The sequence below is a fragment of the Oncorhynchus clarkii genome, chromosome 24 (genome assembly GCF_045791955.1).
Source record: "Oncorhynchus clarkii lewisi isolate Uvic-CL-2024 chromosome 24, UVic_Ocla_1.0, whole genome shotgun sequence".
NCBI lineage: Eukaryota > Metazoa > Chordata > Actinopteri > Salmoniformes > Salmonidae > Oncorhynchus > Oncorhynchus clarkii.
This window is the reverse complement of record NC_092170.1, coordinates 9,251,143-9,273,725: the sequence shown is the minus strand read 5'-3', so window position 1 is coordinate 9,273,725 and position 22,583 is coordinate 9,251,143. Positions and strand designations below refer to the sequence as shown.

Sequence of the window (22,583 nt, the reverse complement as noted above, 5' to 3'; positions counted from 1 at the left end):
GTAATCACTGTCTCTATCCACATGAGCTGAACTGAATGTGTTGGGAGTTGAGTTCCCCCTACTGCTTATTCATCAAAACATACTAGTCTGACCACCACCACTAAACTCTGACTGAACCCGTCATAGTTGTGATATTATGCTCCCCTGGATACTGATGTGCTGAACTGGCACTTCCCCTTCTGTCAGTGGACGATAACTCACCGGATTGGACCATGGCTGGGGGGGGTTAGAGGGCGGGCGACTGGTACGCTGCTTCCTGACACCCCTGCCTAACTCTCTCTCACACACCTCACTCTCGTCTGGCTGCTCTGGGTTGAACTCTGACCTAGGGAAGCTAGCAGAGAGGAAGGGATGGCATTACGCTGGGCCTCAATAATACAGCTAGGGCTGGTGGGGTGGATGTGTGTGTCTCTGGGATGGACTACTTACATAGGACGTGACCCTGAACCAGCCCTAACAAAGAGATGGTACATACAGACCTTTTAACAACCCCACAGCTTTCTACATACCACAGAATGTTTATGAAGCCAGAGGACACACAACAACAAAAACTGAATTGCAATAAACTCTGCTGGTGCCTGGTGGCGGAGAAGCAAAAGAGGACATGGACAAAACAAAATGGCCGAAAGAAGACGTGTGTTTTTCCAGTAAAAAAAAACAACTTTTATTATTTGTCTAGAGAACAGGCTGTGGTGGGTGGAAGTCTATGGAGGAGTAAAACCAGAGAGATGGGGCGGAGTCAAACAGACCAGGGCTGAGACCAGGTGGGTGGGATGGCACCCTCTGTTTCCATAGTTACAAGGCCAAGGCTCCCATTGGGTCCCAGGCAGGAAGGACGATGGGCTCCTTCTGCATTACTTCCAGCACCTCGGGGGCCAGGTACTTCTTGTCCACGACCACCTCGTACACGTATTCAGAGAACCACTCGTCGGTCATGATTAGGTAACCTGCACACACACACACACACACACAGGGTTAATTCATACAGTTAGAAGGTTACAAAAGACTCGAGGAAGGTGTAATTGAGATTGTTGGTATAAGATCCACTCAGTCTGTGGAGCGTCGAGATCCCCGACGTGCCGCTGGAGTTTCTTCTCAGGAATCATTAGTCTTGATTAACGTCTCTAAGACCAGTCAGTCTGAAATCCCCTAGCCAACAGCAGTACCAGTGACTCACCCTGTACTTCAGTGGACTGCCCCTGGCCTCAGACCTATTGTTCCACAGGGAGAGGGAAGGAAGGACAGACCCCTCACCCTGTCTGTCTGTCCCACGCAATACCTGGGTTTAAATACTATTTGAAATCTTTCAAATGCATGGCTTGGACTGGTTTTCTTTAGCCTGCATGGAGTGCCAGGTGGGCTGGGTTTGCACTTCTGGGACGTTTCTATTGGTTCCATTGCACCAAGCAAGCAAAGCGGAAGCATTTGAAATGATGTCAAATAGTATTTGAACCCAAGTCTGTCCCACACTTCTGTCCTCACCTTGCACACCCCAGCCCAATAAATCTCCAGATTGCAAGGGAGGGACTGACCGACACACGTCATTTTATTCATTAACAACATTAGGCCACTTTATCCTTCCCATCCAAAAAAGATGAAAGAATATCTCGAATGCCACTTCATCCTGCTCTAATACATTTTCATAACAAGCCCAAAAACACAACTTTCAGTGTACACGATCCCACTCTGAGACCTTGGCCCTGAAAACACGTGCAGACACAGGCCACGGCCTCGCTCTCACAGACAGGGTGACCGAGAGTACATCAAATCATAAAGAACAGCATATAAAACACTTGATGTGAAGAGATTAGAGCGGCGAGAGCAGGATGTTTAATGACAATAGGGGCATTCCTCATACAGTGTTCTTATTTATCTACAAGGGCAATGGGCCTGTCTGAACAAACTAACAACCCAGATTACAGACAGGGTGAGGAACAGCTCCAATCTGTCCATGTGGCGATAGATTTGGGATTTGAGCAGGCACGGGCTGGTTCATTTGGGCACGCAGCAGAAAACGTTTTAAAACATTTTCCAACTAATGTTTCTTATTGGACAAGTCCAGGTGGTCTCTCCGTGTTTCAGACAGCTTTTTTCCGTTTGGTGCCTAATGAATGCGATCCTGTGGTTACACGGGATTGTGTAACGGTCAGAGCTGGGGACTAGACCAGATTGTGACCACTGTTTGGTTTTCCTCTCATCTCTGGACCCGGGCAGTGTCTAGAGCGCATCCCTCCCCCGCTGAAAAGTTGCATTATCGATGACGTCACAGGGACCTCAGAAAAACGTACCTCAGCTCAAAACAATACCCCAGGTTCTATGTGTTATTCGTTCTGGGGGTTATTCGTTCTGGGTGTTATTCGTTCCGGGTGGTATTCGTTCTGTGTTCTGTGTGTTATCCGTTCTGTGTGTTATCCGTTCTGTGTGTTATCCGTTCTGTGTGTTATCCGTTCTGGGTGTTATTCATTCTGTGTGTTATCCGTTCTGTGTGTTATCCGTTCTGTGTGTTATCCGTTCTGGGTGTTATTCATTCTGGGTGTTATTCGTTCTGTGTTCTGTGTGTTATCCGTTCTGTGTGTTATCCGTTCTGGGTGTTATTCGTTCTGTGTGTTATCCGTTCTGTGTGTTATTCGTTCTGTGTGTTATCCGTTCTGGGTGTTATTCGTCCTGTGTGTTATTTGTCTTGGGTGTTATTCGTCCTGTGTGTTCACTCTGCGTGTTCTTCCTTTCCAGTTTCCAGGAAAGATGTGTGCGTGTCGGGCGGCGGTTTCGTATAGCGGCATTATTTGTCTTCACGGGACTACAGATGTGTCCTACCTCGTCTTACAGGGAGAGCTGTGGGTGGAGTTTATTCTGCTTTAGATCCCATAGTACAGCTGAAAAGTTCTGAGCAATACGGGTCACAGACTGCTAAAGCGAGCACTGTCTGCAGCACATCCTGTTTCCATCACCTCCTTAGTTCGCCATACCGTCAAAATTATTTCCCAAACCTATCTGCAACGACGTCACCAACGTAAATGTAATAGCAGATATAAGAGTGTGTCCATAGTCTGCCCGGTAACGTGATATGTTAACAAGGGAATCGCAATAGCCAGTACAAATATTGTTTCTCACTATACCGAAGTAGCTGTAAAAGGGTCGTTGTAGAATCCCAGAGGTGTGTTGAGAAGGGCATCTCTAGCCTATAAACAGTCTGTCACAATGAAATATCACATGTCAGATTGGCCCACATTCCCCATATTTGTATAGTAACCGCGGAAAGGTACAAATAGTGCACTCTGAGGCCATAATAATCCATCTTGAGAAAACCCTGGCGTTTGGAGGGTTTGGGCAGTTTGCACCAGGCACCACGGTGTTAATTAGGTGGGATCCTCTTGGGGGAAACAAAATATTACTGGCAATTGGATAGACGATAACCCTCGAAACCTTGCGAACACACATTTTCTCCGTCCGCCGTGGCGTTGACAAGTCCTCCCTCCCCGTCCCCAGCTGTCCATCAAGCGGTGCTCACCGCCGCGGGTCCTCCACACCGTTTGTTTTCAATAAATGTATTAATACATCCGAGAGGGAAGAGAGCGGATATGAAGGCTTTCTCCCATCTGCGTGGATGTTTATGGAATATGCGTGAAATACAGTTGATTTGAGGAGGCACCAAAGTGTTAGGCCTTTCACATTTTCAATATGCAGATGACATGAAGTCATTGACCAGGAAGTGGAACTACATAACAAAACCCAAATAATCTGCACTGGAATGCAGAGCACAGGGTGCGTAGGGATGGAGAGGGAGAGGGAGAGAGGAGAGAGGGGGGGGGAAAGGAGAGGAAGACAGAGGGGGAGAGAGAAAGAGAGGGGGGGGAAAGGAGAGGAAGACAGAGGGGGATGGTGGATAATTACGTATTTTTGGTAAAAAGCCACACAGTCCCAACAGAGGAGGGTTCAGTATGTGTTTCCTTTCAAATGTTTTAGTGGCACTGGATGGAATACTATTTGAACCCAGGCCTGTAGTATGACAGTGTCTGAGCCGGACTCTTCCACACAGAGGAAGTCGGGAGGCTGAAACAAAATGGCGTACTGTTGTGTTGTGAGAGGGACAAAGGGCCGTTGTCTGGGAAACATCCCCGTTGTTGTGCCTTCTCTCCCTCTGGGGTTCATAGCCATAACAGACAAAGCTACGGTAGGGGGCCAGACATGAGTGGATGCCGCAAAACTAACCCCAAACCAAACCAGCCCTCCACACCTAGTCAATTATAAATTCAAAAACAAAGCCAGGCGGGTGGGGAGGGAGCTAATCCTACTTCAAATTCAATCGACCTGACAGGAAATTCAACTGTCCCGGTGATTGTACACTGACGCCCTGTGGTGTGAGAGAGAAGAGAGACGAGGGCTCTGGGCTTTCACATAGCTCGGCTCAGGCAGACCTAGAGGGGCTCTCGTGTTGCGAGAGGCAGACAGACATCACAAGGCTGCGTGAGAACGGACCCTCTCCTCCTCTGACCTCTGGCCGACTAAGCGCTCTCACCTTTATTCCCACGGTCGTCCCCCCAGGAGTTCTCCACCCTCCACTTCTCATAACCTCCATCCTTTTCCTCCTGCTAGAGTGAGCGAAAGGGAGAACGAGAGAGAGAGAGAGACAGAGCTCAATCAAAATGTGTGATTATTAGGAGGCAGATGTACCCAGCAAATGGAGAAGAAGTCCAAATCAGTCTGTGTTTTCGGATTTATGCCCGTCATACATGAAGTACACTATACATGGTGGAAGTATATTCAGCAAATGATACAGTATGTCCATTAGTAAGAGAGGAAGGCAGGATTCCTAGTGGGGTGCAGGGCAGGGCTGGTAACTCCTACGTTGTGTAGCCTAGGGCCCTGTCCAGCTGTTCTGAGGAGAACGAGGAGACAGGTGGGGTTCACATACAGGGGGGGAAATTGACAGCCATTTTAAAACATGAAGTCGATTCAAACGACTGTAAACACCACACTGGACGCCTTTGGTGCAGAGTCACTGGGGAACACTCAAATGCGGCGCGTGTGTACGTATGTGTGTGTGTGTGTACATACGTGTGTGTACTGTGTGTGCTACCTTGTCGGTGACAGCGGTGAGGATCATGGCGTGTGTCATGAGGGAGTCTCCGAAAATCAGCCTCTCTGCCTTGGGCAGGTTCTTTATGGACACACCGAACACTAACTCATGGTTGAACCTTAGAGACGGGGGAACACAGGGAGGGACAGGATGAGAACTCACACACACAAACACACACGCACGCACGCACACACGCACACACACACACACACAAAGATCTGACTTATAGTTAGTTATACATGCGATGTTGACACATGTTCGCCTCTCTCTCGTAAAACTCACACATTCATGTCGTTGATGCCCAGTTTTCCATGGAAATGCTTGCCCACGTCACAACCGAACCACACAGCCTACGAGAGAGAGAGGGCGAGAAACATGCGTTACAGGTCGTCTCCTTGCACACTCGCTCAGTTGTCAGACGTAGCCATGATCTAACTTCCTGGACCCGCTCACACACAGTACCTCTCCCTCTTTGATGGAGTCCGCGGCTGCCTTTTTGAGTAGCTGGATGGGCTGGTTATTGTACAGGGTGTTGTGTCCGCCCACCATGTTGCCCAGGAACTCAACGCTATACAACTTCTCATAGGGGTTCTGAGGCCGCGGGTCATTCACCAGACAGACCTGTGGGGGCGGGGGAGGGAGAACAGGGGTTAGACTCAGCTCATCAACAAACACGGAAAGAGAGGGCATTATTCCTGACTCCAACCCTTGGTCTAATATAGACTAACTGGGCCACGGTGCTTTTCCTGGGTCGCAAAAATTCAGAAAACGCCCAAAGTTTCCAGGAACTTCAGGAATTTTTCAACCACAGGGGAAAAACTCACGGCCCTAATAATGATTAGCTCTTGTAATAATTCATTACGATCAACTCAAAGCCGATATTGATATTTTATTCAAATAAACCAATAAAGCTGGGTAAAAAGTTGACCTTGTCCTGAATGTTGTAGAGGGGCTTGACCAGCTCCTTGTAGAACTGCTGAGGGGACAGGGGGCCCATGCGGTGGAAGTTCTTGTCCTTGTCTCTGTACTCCCAATAAATGGAGTCAGCGGGGCTGCCCAGACACACAGTGGCCACCCTGAAGACCTGTAAACAGAGCATGTGAAACAACAGACAGGGGGAAGAAAACACCTTACGTTAGTCATGCAATACCACTGTAAGACACAGACAGAGCACATTGATATCTCTTAGAAAGTCTCTTATGTAAAAGCGCCATTCTAAAACTCAAACTCGGGGACCAAAGAGAGCTTAACAGTAGTGTGAGGAGGATATCCGCCCTGCCAAAGCCCAATCCCTCTTGCGCTCTCTGCCTGGCTGTATCGCTGGCTCTTCCTGTCGTTGTGGTTTCTGACTGTGTTCCCATGGCGTTCCTCTGGCCTCTACCAGTCTGTTTTGACAGGGTTCTCAGAATAAGCCTTCCCTTAACCCTTAGCCTTCCCAACTGATACGTCGATCTCGGGAATTTCCTTCTGAAAAGACGTCGTGTACACCAGTCCTATCAAAGCCTATTATGTAAGCGGATGTTCTGGCGGTTCGAGAATACCCAGCATTGTCGGTCTCTGATTACGCTCTGTCGGGCTGTCAATCACAAAAAAAAGGCTTAAAATGTGTACACCGACTCCCAATCTGGCATGTACGCGTAGGTAGTCCGACCGTTAGTACGCGAGCACACATACACAATACACACAGACGCCTATATTTACGAGGACTTCCCATTGACTCCCACTATTTTAATTTACTTTCGGCAAAAAAGTCCAGGCAAATTAAACTCCTCATAGGGTGAAAATAGAGCTGGGGAATTACGTTTGGCCCCGGAGCTCTTCACCAAAGCAGAGACACTCAAGGGCCGTTGCTGCTGCACTTTTCCACTGTGTCAACTACATTAACTACTATTGGCATGCCTGTGTTCAGGTTGATCATAGTCAACCATTCCCACATAGGCCCTTGTTGTAAATTAAGAATTTGATGTTTTTGCTGACTTAAATAAAACAAAAATATTTTCAAAAAGACAGCACACCCAGTCACATTCCCACCTACCCAGACCCTCACCTTTTCCCACACCCAGTCACATTCCCACCTACCCAGACCCTCACCTTTTCCCACACCCAGTCACATTCCCACCTACCCAGACCCTCACCTTTTCCCACACCCAGTCACATTCCCACCTACCCAGACCCTCACAGTAACCCTCACCTTTTCCCACACCCAGTCACATTCCCACCTACCCAGACCCTCACCTTTTCCCACACCCAGTCACATTCCCACCTACCCAGACCCTCACCTTTTCCCACACCCAGTCACATTCCCACCTACCCAGACCCTCACCTTTTCCCACACCCAGTCACATTCCCACCTACCCAGACCCTCACCTTTTCCCACACCCAGTCACATTCCCACCTACCCAGACCCTCACCTTTTCCCACACCCAGTCACATTCCCACCTACCCAGACCCTCACCTTTTCCCACACCCAGTCACATTCCCACCTACCCAGACCCTCACCTTTTCCCACACCCAGTCACATTCCCACCTACCCAGACCCTCACCTTTTCCCACACCCAGTCACATTCCCACCTACCCAGACCCTCACCTTTTCCCACACCCAGTCACATTCCCACCTACCCAGACCCTCACCTTTTCCCACACCCAGTCACATTCCCACCTACCCAGACCCTCACCTTTTCCCACACCCAGTCACATTCCCACCTACCCAGACCCTCACCTTTTCCCACACCCAGTCACATTCCCACCTACCCAGACCCTCACCTTTTCCCACACCCAGTCACATTCCCACCTACCCAGACCCTCACAGTAACCCTCACCTTTTCCCACACCCAGTCACATTCCCACCTACCCAGACCCTCACCTTTTCCCACACCCAGTCACATTCCCACCTACCCAGACCCTCACCTTTTCCCACACCCAGTCACATTCCCACCTACCCAGACCCTCACCTTTTCCCACACCCAGTCACATTCCCACCTACCCAGACCCTCACCTTTTCCCACACCCAGTCACATTCCCACCTACCCAGACCCTCACCTTTTCCCACACCCAGTCACATTCCCACCTACCCAGACCCTCACCTTTTCCCACACCCAGTCACATTCCCACCTACCCAGACCCTCACCTTTTCCCACACCCAGTCACATTCCCACCTACCCAGACCCTCACAGTAACCCTCACCTTTTCCCACACCCAGTCACATTCCCACCTACCCAGACCCTCACCTTTTCCCACACCCAGTCACATTCCCACCTACCCAGACCCTCACCTTTTCCCACACCCAGTCACATTCCCACCTACCCAGACCCTCACCTTTTCCCACACCCAGTCACATTCCCACCTACCCAGACCCTCACCTTTTCCCACACCCAGTCACATTCCCACCTATCCAGACCCTCACAGTAACCCTCACCTTTTCCCACACCCAGTCACATTCCCACCTACCCAGACCCTCACAGTAACCCTCACCTTTTCCCACACCCAGTCACATTCCCACCTACCCAGACCCTCACCTTTTCCCACACCCAGTCACATTCCCACCTACCCAGACCCTCACCTTTTCCCACACCCAGTCACATTCCCACCTACCCAGACCCTCACCTTTTCCCACACCCAGTCACATTCCCACCTACCCAGACCCTCACCTTTTCCCACACCCAGTCACATTCCCACCTACCCAGACCCTCACCTTTTCCCACACCCAGTCACATTCCCACCTACCCAGACCCTCACCTTTTCCCACACCCAGTCACATTCCCACCTACCCAGACCCTCACCTTTTCCCACACCCAGTCACATTCCCACCTACCCAGACCCTCACCTTTTCCCACACCCAGTCACATTCCCACCTACCCAGACCCTCACCTTTTCCCACACCCAGTCACATTCCCACCTACCCAGACCCTCACCTTTTCCCACACCCAGTCACATTCCCACCTACCCAGACTCTCACCTTTTCCCACACCCAGTCACATTCCCACCTACCCAGACCCTCACAGTAACCCTCACCTTTTCCCACACCCAGTCACATTCCCACCTACCCAGACCCTCACAGTAACCCTCACCTTTTCCCACACCCAGTCACATTCCCACCTACCCAGACCCTCACCTTTTCCCACACCCAGTCACATTCCCACCTACCCAGACCCTCACCTTTTCCCACACCCAGTCACATTCCCACCTACCCAGACCCTCACCTTTTCCCACACCCAGTCACATTCCCACCTACCCAGACCCTCACCTTTTCCCACACCCAGTCACATTCCCACCTACCCAGACCCTCACCTTTTCCCACACCCAGTCACATTCCCACCTACCCAGACCCTCACCTTTTCCCACACCCAGTCACATTCCCACCTACCCAGACCCTCACCTTTTCCCACACCCAGTCACATTCCCACCTACCCAGACCCTCACCTTTTCCCACACCCAGTCACATTCCCACCTACCCAGACCCTCACCTTTTCCCACACCCAGTCACATTCCCACCTACCCAGACCCTCACAGTAACCCTCACCTTTTCCCACACCCAGTCACATTCCCACCTACCCAGACCCTCACAGTAACCCTCACCTTTTCCCACACCCAGTCACATTCCCACCTACCCAGACCCTCACAGTAACCCTCACCTTTTCCCACACCCAGTCACATTCCCACCTACCCAGACCCTCACAGTAACCCTCACCTTTTCCCACACCCAGACAAGACAGCGCCTTGAAGACTCTGGGTTTGTTTTCTCTGTCCCGTTGCCCCGCGGCGCAGACTAAATGCCAACGGTGCCCATCCCTGCCCTGTATTTAACCAGCACGGGCCCCAGATGCACCGAACACACAAACAGGCCCCTTTGCCCCCGTGCCCTCGGGCCCCTGTCCCACCTCACATCCCGGTCTCCTCCTTGGCAGGTTAAATAAACGCCCCTGCCCGTCCAAACACAACAGAGCACCCATGTAGACCCGGTGAAACGAGGCTATGCTTTTCACAAAACAATGAGCCAGAGCCGCACTGACGTCAGCAGGCTGCAGCAGCACAGCCCTCAGTGAGTCAATATTGAATCACCTGCTTCCAAAACGGACAGACGAAGATGAGCACGAGACACTGGGTGGGCTGGGCACGTCTCCATTAGAATCATGTATATAGCACTACCGCCAAGATTCTTGGTACTGTCTCTTCTGTCCTGTACCCGCTAAAATGTTGATTATGAGTAGCCTTGTTCCATTGTATTCTTTCACTGTGTTAAACCCCCCAGTTCATTTCTCAGCACTGCTACAGTCCTCCTCAGTAGTAGGCTACCAAATCTCTTACAGATATCCAACCATTCCTGTTGGCTCTCTCCCTCTCAGGACACAGACAACCATCCATCAGCATGGACAAGCAGAGGCTGACAGGGTCATGTGTGGGGAGCAGGCGGCCCACCCTCCCTTCCTGCCTGCCTGCCACCCTTACCCTGGCCCTTCGACTGAGGACAGACACACTGCGTTGAGGATGGAAGAGGGAGAGGGGAGATTTACGACCGCTGGACCATGCTGGACACCTTGTTTGACCAGTGTCTTTAGAGACCTTTGCTTTCTTTTTTTAATGTCTGTGTTGCTGTCTGTATATCTTCTGACGTACACTACATAGCTCCTCTCCCTCCCACTCCTAAACGCTGCTTCAGCGGGTGGGTGGAGCTGGTGAAAGAATAGCTGCCGTCTGTTGGGGGCTGGCTGTTGTGGGTTTGTAAGCCGTTTGGGAAAGATTAGTAAGGTTTTTGTGTGGCTTCTGAGCGCAGGCAGGCTTCTTCAAGGCCACCCGGGTCCTGATTTTCTGCTTGGCCAGGTTTGAATTAGGGCCTTATCTGCGATGGCGGCTGGGATCCCCTGTTATTGACAAAAGCAGGAAGCCGGAGTGACCTGTGTTTGTTTGGGGAAATTGCACCGCCTGCACCAGAGGACAGTCTACAACAGCCTGGGATAAACATTAAAACACACGTTGTAATAAGAAAGTGTCCGTCTTCATAAAGACTGACCCAGACGGCAACACGGGACTGGTTAACAGTAGTCTAAGACCTGGCTCTTGTCCTCAAAGGTTTTGCAACGGAAAGCGAAAAGGAGTGTTTCTTATCGGACAAGTTTAAGGTACAAGATATTCCCTTCCTGCCCGTTCTCTTCCGTTTGGTGCCTAATGAACAAGGCCCTGTACTCATAATCTACGGAAACGCTCCGTAACCCCATTTCATCTGAACAGGCCCAGCAATTAATAGATTAAGGAAGCTCCTCTAGATCCACAGCATCCCCCCCCCCCCCCCCAGCCGCCTGTGGGATAACGCAGACCGTATTCTTGTGTCGTGTGACATGGATGAAGCCCAGGTGTGGGTAATAAGGCCTGTAATTGGCCGATGCCGGGGCATCCGGAGAGGCTGCGTGTCTCAGCGGATCATGCTAGCCTTTGAGCGTACCTACGTAGCATGTGTTTGCATGCTTGGCAGTAAACACTGGAGCGCCTGCAGCACGCCAGCCAGTTAGCGTCAATGCTACAGCAACACACACGCTCCATCCTCTCCTCGTCGGCTCACGCATGCCTGTTTGTTGATTTACCTCCAGTTGCCCAAACAGAGGGAAATAAACAAACAAACAGCAGAACACACTAAAACACCTTGTGCTTGTAACTGTGAAGGGTGGAACCTGCCACGGCCCGTATCCACAAAAAGCGTCTCAGAGTAGGAGTGCTGATCTAGGATCAGCTTTTCTTTTGAATCACAACGAATGAAAAGGGTGGACCTGATCCTAGATCAGCCTTTCAACTCCAAGATGCTTTGTGACTACGGGCCTTGCTGCTTTTGAGCCAAAGCCCTGGGACACAGAGCCTGGATGAAACTGTAAGCAAATGACCCGTTTGAGGGAGCAGCTGGGGTAGAAGAAATGGACTGGGGTTGACTGAGACTTTCTGGCCTTGTAAACAGAAAACACATGGGGCCATTACAGATTGTAACAACGTTGTCAAATTAAGAAATATGAGCTGATGAAGTGCGGCGGGCCGCTTTTCAGCGCTAGCAAACGAGCCCACACAATAACACAAACCCACCCACAGCGGCTTGCTGCTACAGCCAGCGCTGAGCCATAGAGAGGTAGCCACTCTAAAGGCACACGCAGCATGTCAGTCAACTCACTGTCCAATCAATGACTCCTTACAATCTACAAACACAGCACTCATATTGAACACAGTCATATGTGCCTGAAGGAGACTTTCTATTCAGAATGTCCGGCGCCCAAATGGGCACATTCTATACAGCAGAAACCACATAGGACTGGATATGAAGAGAACAGGAACCGGCCTGAAGGAGTGCTGCAGAGAGGATGTGAGGAACGTGTGTGTGTGTGTGTGTGTGTGTGTGTGTATTATGTGTGGTCGTGTGCTAGCAGAGGTGGTGTGTGTGTGTGTGTGTGTGTGTGTGTGTGTGTGTGTGTGTGTGTGCTTGGAAACGTCTCCCTGTGTTTGTACGCACCTGCACCCCGCCACACTCCTCACCCAGGGAGTGTGCCCAACGCCAGATCCTCCCCACCTAAAGTAGGCCTGACATCCCCTGGCTTAACGAGGGCAGAGTCTGGGAGCTTTGATCAGCTATGACTCACACACCAACTCTAAAATGTAACCACAGACACAAACACCACTTCTGAATATAAACACACACCACTTCTAAGCATACATAGAAACACACACACCACTTCTAAACGTTCACACACGCACAAACCCACAACCTGTCATACTTGGTGTTTACATGGTTTACGTGTGCAGTCTGAACCCAGAACAAGGTGGCACAGCCCGCACACTGAAGTCACACGCAACACTCGGAAAAGGACTGCAATACTCTGTAATTGAACAAATGGCCCCCTATTCCCTATATATAGTGCACTATAAAGGGAAGAGTGTGGCATTTGGGACGCAGCCCTACTGTGTCAACACAACATGCTGAGTGACGAGCACACAGAGAAGTTAATTAATGAAAAAGGACCCGACTAACTGATCACATCCGACAGAGTGTATTCTAGCTTAATTAATTATGGCTAATTTGTTGGCTTGCTAGCTAGGAGCTAATCTAAATCACGGCACAACAGTGATGTTTCACTTGTCGCAACAGATGCCAAGCATAAATAGAAGCCCGAACGCGCAGTCAACGCACCCTTCTCCGTACGGATGCCCACGGGACGGGAGGAGAGGCGCTGGTTACACCCTTCACCCTCCCGAGCCAACATCCCCCACCTTTCTCTCTCTCTCTCTTCACACTCCCCCTGGCTGTCAGAGCTGTGTTACACAAAACAAACTACTACCAGGTGGACAAACAAACACGTTGACAAAAAAAAAAAAAACTCTCTTGTTCATAGAAGTGCAACGAGGGAGAACTGGAAGTGTTGCACAATCAGAATGTGCTGTAGCGAGCGTAGTGTATCCAGAGCGGTAAGGGCAGTAGACACAGAGTCTGTTTAAACAAGCAGTCAGGGGCATATGCAACAGAACTGCTCCACACAACAGCTACATCCTTTATGTAATGTTCTCTCTCTGGCTGTGTGATATTGACTGACTGACTGACTGACCACACACACCTCTGTCTTAAATGGTACTGGGAATGTTGGGACATTAAGCCTTTATTCTCTCACAGTGAAATTTCCTTATGCCATTCAATGTGAGGAGCGTTGCGATAAAGATCTTGTTTATGGAACATTCTGTCACCAGGTCCGTGAGGCGTGTGTGAGTGCACGTGGACACACACACATGCATGTGGACACACACACACACACACTCTCTCTCTCTCTCTCTCTCTCTTTGCAGCCAGAAGTATAGAATGACAAGCTGTCACCAGTGGATTATAAACAGTACCGACCATATATCACTACAGCCATTGTTGCTAAATGTGGAAGAGTTGGGTTACGCAATTATGCGTAACGCAATTACGCAATTATGCAGTGCTGGGAGGGGCTTGTGATTAGGTCCTAATTCATTACTACTGATAAAGCCATGTTTAACAAAATAAACAGTCATCTCTATTTGGCCATTTCTAGCAGTTCCTTTTCTAAGCCTACTTAAGTCAAACATGCTGATTTAAGGTAGAAAACTAATTAGCGGCATTATTTAAGGGGGAACACAGCTCCAACAAATTCCAACAGCGGTGGTTTCTATCTATTAGATATCTATCTGAACCGAGGAGGGTCTATCCACTGTCTGACAGTTAGAGGAATCAGATTTGATAGAGGAATCAGTGGTGTGGTGAAAGTCAATGGTATTAGATAGGGTAGTGTAACACACACACACACACACACACACACACACACACACACACACACACACACACACACACACACCTTCGTTATCATCCTTTCTCTGTGCTGCTACAACAGGCGACAGATACATTTGAATTGAATGTCCAATAACTAATCCGAAAACAAATATTGCCTAATAATTACTGGAGCCGTAATGGTTATCGTCCTTGCCTACCCAGTACCTGCTGTGTTAAATACATACAGGCGTGTTACAGCACGTGTCCTTCTCAGAGCACAGATCTACAGTCTGTTATACAGCCCCCTCCTCTGGACAAACTGACGCAGTGCTACAACATTACTGAACAGGAAAACCGTGTGTGGTGTGATGTGGTGGCGGTGTGTGTGATGTGGTGGTGGTGTGTGGGTCGTGCGCTGTGTGTGGTGTGCGAGTCGTGTGCGTCTTTCCCTAACATGCGCTTACCTCCTCAATCATGGTGTCCATGGCGTCAGACAGCTCGGCTTCAGTGGATTCACTGGCCACCATGTTGCGCAGTCTTAGACAGTATTCTCTCAGCTGGAAGCCAGGGAACATTGGCATGACATAGTACACAGCGACATGTATTACCGCGTGACATTGTGGAGCATCTCGGGTTAGGGGTTAGTTATCTGGGTCTTCTATAAGAAAACAGACGACACCAAAATAAAAAAAGGTGGGTTCTACGCTCTTTCCGTGGTGTTTCCCTGCGCTAAGTAGAGTGCATATGCTTGTACTGCTTTGTGTTGGTATGAAACAGGAGGACTAGGTTTTTGGTGTTGTACTTCTACACAAGACATCACTATGAAATCGGAAATGTCGGAAAGATGTAAGTGAGTCAACCTACCTTGTGATTGAGGATGTCATTCATTCGCCGCGAGGCCTCGGAGCTGTGAGACTCTGGGAAGCATTTCTTTGGGATAACGCCGTACTTTTCTGATGATCGGGGAAAGGTAATAACATATATATATATATATATGCCTTTTAGCGGACACTTTGATCCAAAAGCGACTTACGCCTGCCTACATTTTTCCTATGGGAGGCCCCAGTGGGAATCGAACCCACGACCCTGGCGTCGCAAGCGCCGTGATCCACCAACTGAGCCACAGAGGACCATAACTTTAAGGCTTTGCCCGCGGGCTGTGGTCAAAAGTAATGCACTACGTAGGGAATAGGATGCTATTTGGGACGCACCCTTGATCTAAACCACAAACCTGACCCATTAAAACAGTGGAAGGGTAGTTACATAGAATGTCTAATTAAAAGGAATTACACAGTAACTACTACATTAGTAACTCACCAGAAACAGAATCTAGACAGTTCCAGTAGAATTTAGCTTATTTTCTGCAGTAAACGGCCGAGTAGTTACAGTCTAGTTACCAAGGTAGTTACACTGTGAGTCCTAAATGGCACCCTATTCCCTCCATATGAACCCTGGGCCAACGTAGTACCGAATATAGGGAATACGGTGCGATTCATGACTCAGCCACGACATATTGACATAGAATAATGCAAACGAAGCAGCAACACTCCCCTGATCGGGTAACAGGTATGAACTGACCAATGAGGTTGACCAGCATATCCCACTGGCCGCCGTCGTTGGTGGGATTGGAGAGCAGGAACTGGACCAGTCTGCCGTCTACAGGCTCCTTCCTCTGGGCTGTCTCCACACAGGCCTGCAGGAAGTAGTAGCACCGCTCCACCTGAAGGGAGGATGGAGAGAGTGCAGAAAGGGGACATGATGGAGAGAGGAGACGAGGGGGGGGGGACACGGTGACGTCCAATCGGTACAACATTGTCCAGTGTACAAAGCGCCACACACAAAGGGGGTTTAGGCAGACAATGAGTCTATTAGTACTAAAGATACGCACAGCCAAACACACCAACACTGTTCACACCCCACCGCTGAAATGTAACAACAAAAGCATTGTATATTCTAGTGGCTGTTACTAAAAGTTGCTCAAGTGAATACATGTGACGAACAAATGTGGTCTTACCTTGTCCCAGAAGAAGAGGTAGGACTGACTGAACTCAAACTCTTCGATGTTGAACTTTTTCATGAAGGGAAGGCGCATGACGTTGAGGCACGAGAAGATCCAACATCTCCCTGAAACCCACAATCAGCAGTGATGAGTATGGAACTGTGTATATGGGGCTGTGCCTCAATAGCAGCTTCCCAAATAACACTCTATCCCCTATTCATAGACACATAGTTAGACCTCCTTTCTCCCCACTCCACGGTTGTGTCCCAAAATGGCACCCTATTCCCTATATAGTGCACTACCCTACTGTATACAGTGCACCAGTAAGACTAGCTGTCGCCATTGGCGTCAGCTAATGGGGATCCCAATAAATCAAATCAAAAATGTTGACTAGCGCCTATAGGGCTCTGGTCAAACGGAGTGCACCATGTAGGAAATAGACTGACATTTGGCACGCAGCCCCACCACATCTCTGCATCAGGTACGTAGGTCTATTTCATTCACATGCAGTCTTTGTACATGGCCAGGCCCCTGGAGTAGTTACAGATGCTGGGTGTCAAGTATATTGGCACCCTTGCGCGGAACACAAATTATTATTTTTTTTATTGTTGAAATTGAAAAACATTCGTTTTTTTGTGTATTTATTTGATTTACAGCTAAAATTGAGATTTCTCACTTCAAAGACAACAATGGCCTGGACTAAATTATCTGCCATTTTTTTATTTATTTAACCAGGCAAGTCAGTTAAGAACAAATTCTTAATTACAATGACGGCCTACCGGGGAACTGCCTTGTTCAGGGGCAGAACGACAGATTTTGATCTTGTCAGCTCGGGGATTCCTTCCAGCAACCTTTCGGTTACTGGCCCAACGCTCTAACCACTAGGCTACCTGCCTCCCCGGTGGCTACAGGGTAAAAAATTGCCATACAACCAGTTTTAAAAAGAAAAAACAGAACATTCTGCTCCATTGCAATCCATTGTGAAGTGCAAGGGTGCCAATATATTTGACCGTATCTGTAGGTAAGTGTACCTGAGTTTTTCTGGTTGGTGATAGGCTTGCCCTCTGTGGGGATGGAGTGCTGGAATATGTGCACGGTGTCCTGGACCGTCTGCCTGTGCAGACACACCTCCAGCGGGTCGATGCACGTGGACACGTTCTGGGCCAGCAGGTACCTGGGCTCCGCCCGCAAACGCTTCACAAAGGAGGCGATCTTCTCCTGACTCAAACCTGAGGAGGACAATAGAGAGGTTGTAATTTTTAAGGAAACAGGGGCAGGGTTAGCCTGGTTGGTCTGTTTATTTCTCTCTTGCCAACTTTGTAATGGAATTAGCCTGCCAAACATTGTTTGGCGTAACAAGGAGTTGGCATAAGCGCAGAAACAGATCTGAGGCCAGGCCAGGGTGTATTAGAAATGGAAACAGATCTGAGACCAGGCTAGGCCAGGGTGTATTAGAAATGGAAACAGATCTGAGACCAGGCTAGGCCAGGGTGTATTAGAAAGGGAAATAGATCTGAGACCAGGCTAGGCCAGGGTGTATTAGAAATGGAAACAGATCTGAGACTAGGCTAGGCCAGGGTGTATTAGAAAGGGAAATAGATCTGAGACCAGGCTAGGCCAGGGTGTATTAGAAAGGGAAATAGATCTGAGACCAGGCTAGGCCAGGGTGTATTAGAAATGGAAACAGATCTGAGACCAGGCTAGGCCAGGGTGTATTAGAAATGGAAACAGATCTGAGACCAGGCTAGGCCAGGGTGTATTAGAAATGGAAACAGATCTGAGACCAGGCTAGGCCAGGGTGTATTAGAAATGGAAACAGATCTGAGACCAGGCTAGGCCAGGGTGTATTAGAAATGGAAACAGATCTGAGACCAGGCTAGGCCAGGGTGTATTAGAAATGGAAACAGTCAGGAGGAAACAAAGTGGTAAAGAGCTGTAATATAACAAGGATGTTATTGGAGTTTGATCTGGCAAAGTGGCAATGGGTTCCGAATTGCAGCAGGACTAATAAAGTTGTACTGTATTGAAATGTCAAAAAAGTGGCAAAGGGAGCGATCAAATAATGCCTTGCCCCGCCTTCGTCCACTCCCCACCGGACAATGTGGTACAAAACAGCAGGACATCAAGTTCGGTATCAAATATGCCCGAGTTCACAAAAGTGTTCTCATCCTATTTTGACAGGAACGATCCATATACAGTGCCTTCAGAAATTATTGACTTATTTCACAATGTTGTGTTACGGTCTGAATTGAAAATGGATTGCAGAAATGTTTTTCCTCACCCATCTACACCCAATACCTCATAATGACAAAGTGAAAACATGTTTTTAGAAATGTTTGCAAATGTATTGAAAATGAAATAGGTACTCACACCCCTGAGTCAATACTTTGCAGAAGCAATTACTTTGGCAGCGATTACAGCTGTGAGTCTTTCTGGGTAAGTCGCTAATAGCTTTTTCAGACCTGGATTGTGCAACATTTGCCCATTATTGTTTTCAAAACACTTCAAGCTCTGTCAAATTAGTTGTTGGTCATTGCTAGACAATCATCTGCAGGTCTTGTCATAACATTTCAAGTAGATTTTAAGTCAAAACTGTAACTCGGCCACTCAGGAACATTCAATGTCTTCTAGGGCTGAACCTATTTAGTCGACTGAACAATTGTTTGGTCGATAGGCTGTTGGTCGACCGAGATTTCTTTAGTCGAGCAGTAGCAAAAAAACCATTGTAAAATCATGGTGTACAAGACACCTGTCTGATTGGCGCCTGTCTGAGTGGACTAATCCATTGTTAAGGTCGTGGGGGTGGCACAGTCTATCACACACATGCTACAGAAATTGTATATGGTTATATTACGTACGAAAAATGGGGCAACACTTTAAAAAAAAAAAACATGTTTTATAACAAATGTGCTTTCTACCGCGTTGGATAGCGGTTGCTGTCCATGGTTCTGAAACATCAGTGGGCTGTTGAATTGCCTCCTTTTGCTGGACCATGTTGTTATGTGCATAATAGCAAAGTTAACCAGCATATTGGTGTTGAGAACAATGGGCGGAGGCAGCCGCGGAGTTAGGAGAAGAGAAAACAGCCCTTGCCTTAATTTTCTAAGAAAAAATAGGAAACCAACTAAATTAGGTATATAATCAATAGCCTAACTGTTAAATGAGCCTGGCTTTATAAATTAACCATACATTCAGTATATGGAAAAGTACATGTTTTAACATTTCGACCAATCGATTGGTTGAAAGAACAGATGACTCTTGGTTGACCAAGATTTTTTTCAAGTCAGAGACAGCCCTACTGTGTTCTTGGTAACCAACTCCAGTGTAGATTTGGCCTTGTGTTAAATTCATCTCCCAGTGTCTGATAGAAAGCAGACTGAACCTGGTTTTCCTCTAGGATTTTGCCTGTGCTTATAGTTCTATTCCATTTCTTTTTAATCCTGAAAATCTCCCCACTTTTAACGATTACAAGCATACCCATAACATGATGCATCCACTACTATGTTTGAAAATATGGATAGGTGTTGTGTCACTGCTTCCCGCTCTGGTAGGCCTACATTATGATCAAATAGCCACAGTAGCCTTTAAAGTGGGTACAGTCTCAGTGTTCACAGTAAACACGTGCCGGAAGTTGCACAGTATTTTCACAATGTTCAAGTTTGCGCTTAGCAGACCAAAATGTAGGGAACATTAGTGAAGGTCAGTGACACATTTCTTTATTATATTTAATCAATTTTAAATTCAGGTTTTAACACAACAAAATTTGGAAAAAGTCAAGGGGTGTGAATACTTTTTGAAGGCACTGTATATGTGATACTAGAACTATCTGTAGTAGTAGTACACTGATAAAATAATGCTGCTGTGTCATTCCATCGAATTCAAATCAAATTTATTTATAAAGCCCTTCTTACATCAGCTGATATCTCAAAGTGCTGTACAGAAACCCAGCCTAAAACCCCAAACAGCAAGCAATGCAGGTGTAGAAGCACGGTGGCTAGGACAAACTCCCTAGAAAGGCCAGAACCTAGGATGAAAACTAGGAAGGAACCAGGCTATGAGGGGTGGCCAGTCCTCTTCTGGCTGTCCCGGGTGGAGATTATAACAGAACGTGGCCAAGATGTTCAAATGTTCATAAATGACCAGCAGGGTCAAATAATAATAATCACAGTGGTTGTCGAGGGGGCAACAGGTCAGCACCTCAGGAGTAAATGTCAGTTGGCTTTTCATAGCCGATCATTCAGAGTATCTCTAACGCTCCTGCTGTCTCTAGAGAGTTGAAAACCGCAGGTCTGGGACAGGTAGCACGTCCGGTAATATTCCATCAAATACTGCACAGCAATTAAACACAGAAAAGAACATTGCTTAATCATGCATACTGCCTGATTCAAGCCCTATTGGTTCTGGACCGTCAGGCTATTTTCCATGACCGAGGTTCAAATACACTGGGCATTCCTGGGGTGTATTCATTAGTCCACACCGTGGTAAAGCGTAGCAAACGTTTTGCAACAGAAAACATTTTGCGACAAAAATGAGTGTTCATTACTGGACAAATTGAGGTAGGTCCGTCCCTGTTTCGGCAGTTTGCTTCCATTTGGTTCAAAGTGAATACACCCCAGATCTACAGGGATAGACAAACCCACATGCCTCAGTACTCCATCATTACCACATAAATTGGATAAATCATACATTATTTCCTGCTGTCAGCTTGCTACAGTAAATGGATGATAGAGCTGATTTAATCGGTATACAAAACCAAGAGGGGTGTGTCGCCATACAAACGCAGGGATAGGCAGAGAGCCCATTCCAACGCAACCTCCACAGAATGGAAAAACATGAATGGGAATGACTGTCAGTGTCACTTTAGTTTTGTATGGAAAGGTGCCAAACTGGTGTCTAGAGTGACTTGCAACTTTACATATAAGTTGTTGTATGGCTTTTATGACTGACTTAGTATCTTTCCTGGTCTTTGGGTGCAAGTCTTTCTGAGGTCAACAAGGTACCAAAATCACATCACACCAAAAATTCAAAGACTATCACTATAAACCCGTTGTCATAGTGTCAAACATCCTTCCCTGTCTGATAGCTTAATGTTTTATTGTGCCTGGGGAGGGCATATACTGACAGCTTTACGTCAAGCTAGCTACTTGAACAACCAAGGTATTGGGTTCGTCGTGCACTGCCTGCTTGTTGACAAACACTGCTTCGCACTTAGTCTCACTTTATTCCAGGGGCAGCAGGTAGCCTAGCGATTAAGAGTTTAATTAAGGTCGGTGGTTCGAATCCAGAGCCGGCAAGGTAAAAAAAAAAAAAAAAAAAAAAAAAAAAAAAAAGCTGCCGTTTTGCGAGGCAGTTTAAGCCGGGCGCTGATAACGTGGACGTCGATTAAGGCAGTCACCCGCACCGCTCTGATTCAGAGGGGTTGGGTTAAATCCCCTCTATGGAATAGAACTGGCTACTGCTCACCTAAAAAGTTGGTGAAATAGCTAGCAAGTTGAGCTGCCTCCTATGTTAACTGACTGACTAACTGGATAACTAACAGTTAGCTGCCAAGCCTATACTTGACTAACATTACATAGAGTTAGCTAGCTAACGTTAGTTACCAGTAGTAACAGTACCCATCAACTTTTCTGGCACTGATAGCTGGGAAGACGTTGGATGGCTGTGCTGAAGTTGGTCGGCTACCATTATCAAGCTAGCTAACATTATCTGTCATGTCATTATCAAAGTGAAAAAACACATAAGGAAGCTGGCTGGTTAGCTATGCTATGTTAGCTGAGCTACGTTACCTAACTTCGCTAACCGGATAGCTAATGGTCTATCTGAAAAGTGACATAAAGCTAGCTATCCGGCTAACGTTAGCTAGGGAATGCAAATTGAGCTCACATGCTGGCTATACAAGTGACAATGAATGAAAGAAGACAAAGTAACACATGACATACCAGTCTCCATGTTTCCGAAGAGGGTTAGGAAGTGTTTCTATATGTCTTTAAAAGTCACCGGCTCTTTGTTTATCTCATTCGCCGACAGTCAGTCAGTCAGATCAGAGTTCCGACCGGAAACAGGAAACATAATTGTTACAATGTAACAATAGACTGGGATGTTGAGTATCAGAAACACCAATGGCATAACAGTTTCCTTTAACATGCCCCTTGGCATTTAAGAGTATGCCCAAGACTGGTGAGGACATTGGACCTTTTATCAGAGTCAGCATAGTTGAAGCTCTGTACCAAGTTATTCAGATGAAATGTGACAATAAT

The 22,583-nt window shown here is 47.8% G+C and overlaps 1 protein-coding gene across 2 annotated transcripts; it reads right to left on the bottom strand.

Moving 5' to 3' along the window:
• Positions 1-639: 639 nt before the first annotated feature.
• LOC139382282 (bleomycin hydrolase-like) lies at positions 640-22,429 on the bottom strand. 2 transcript variants are annotated; one of them, XM_071126161.1, is made up of 12 exons: positions 22,266-22,429; positions 17,358-17,555; positions 16,342-16,451; positions 15,906-16,047; positions 15,192-15,280; positions 14,792-14,884; positions 6,006-6,161; positions 5,540-5,698; positions 5,360-5,427; positions 5,078-5,195; positions 4,517-4,589; positions 640-947 (listed from the first exon to the last, which is right to left on the bottom strand). In XM_071126161.1, the coding sequence occupies exons 1-12, from the start codon at positions 22,273-22,275 to the stop codon at positions 796-798; spliced, it is 1,368 nt and encodes a 455-aa protein (XP_070982262.1). In that variant the 5' UTR covers positions 22,276-22,429; the 3' UTR covers positions 640-795. The 2 variants fall into 2 exon arrangements, with proteins under 2 accessions (XP_070982262.1, XP_070982263.1); XM_071126162.1 differs by lacking the exon at positions 17,358-17,555 and having other exon boundaries at positions 22,266-22,372.
• Between the last annotated feature and the right edge of the window lie 154 nt (positions 22,430-22,583).

Excerpts from the sequence above, each read along its gene's own strand:
- LOC139382282 (XM_071126161.1), bottom strand. Across the intron at positions 5,196-5,359 it reads GGCATCAACGACATGAATGT|GTTCAACCATGAGTTAGTGT; the intron begins GTGAGTTTTACG and ends CCCGTCTCTAAG. Across the intron at positions 948-4,516 it reads GGACGACCGTGGGAATAAAG|GTTACCTAATCATGACCGAC; the intron begins GTGAGAGCGCTT and ends GTGTGTGTGCAG.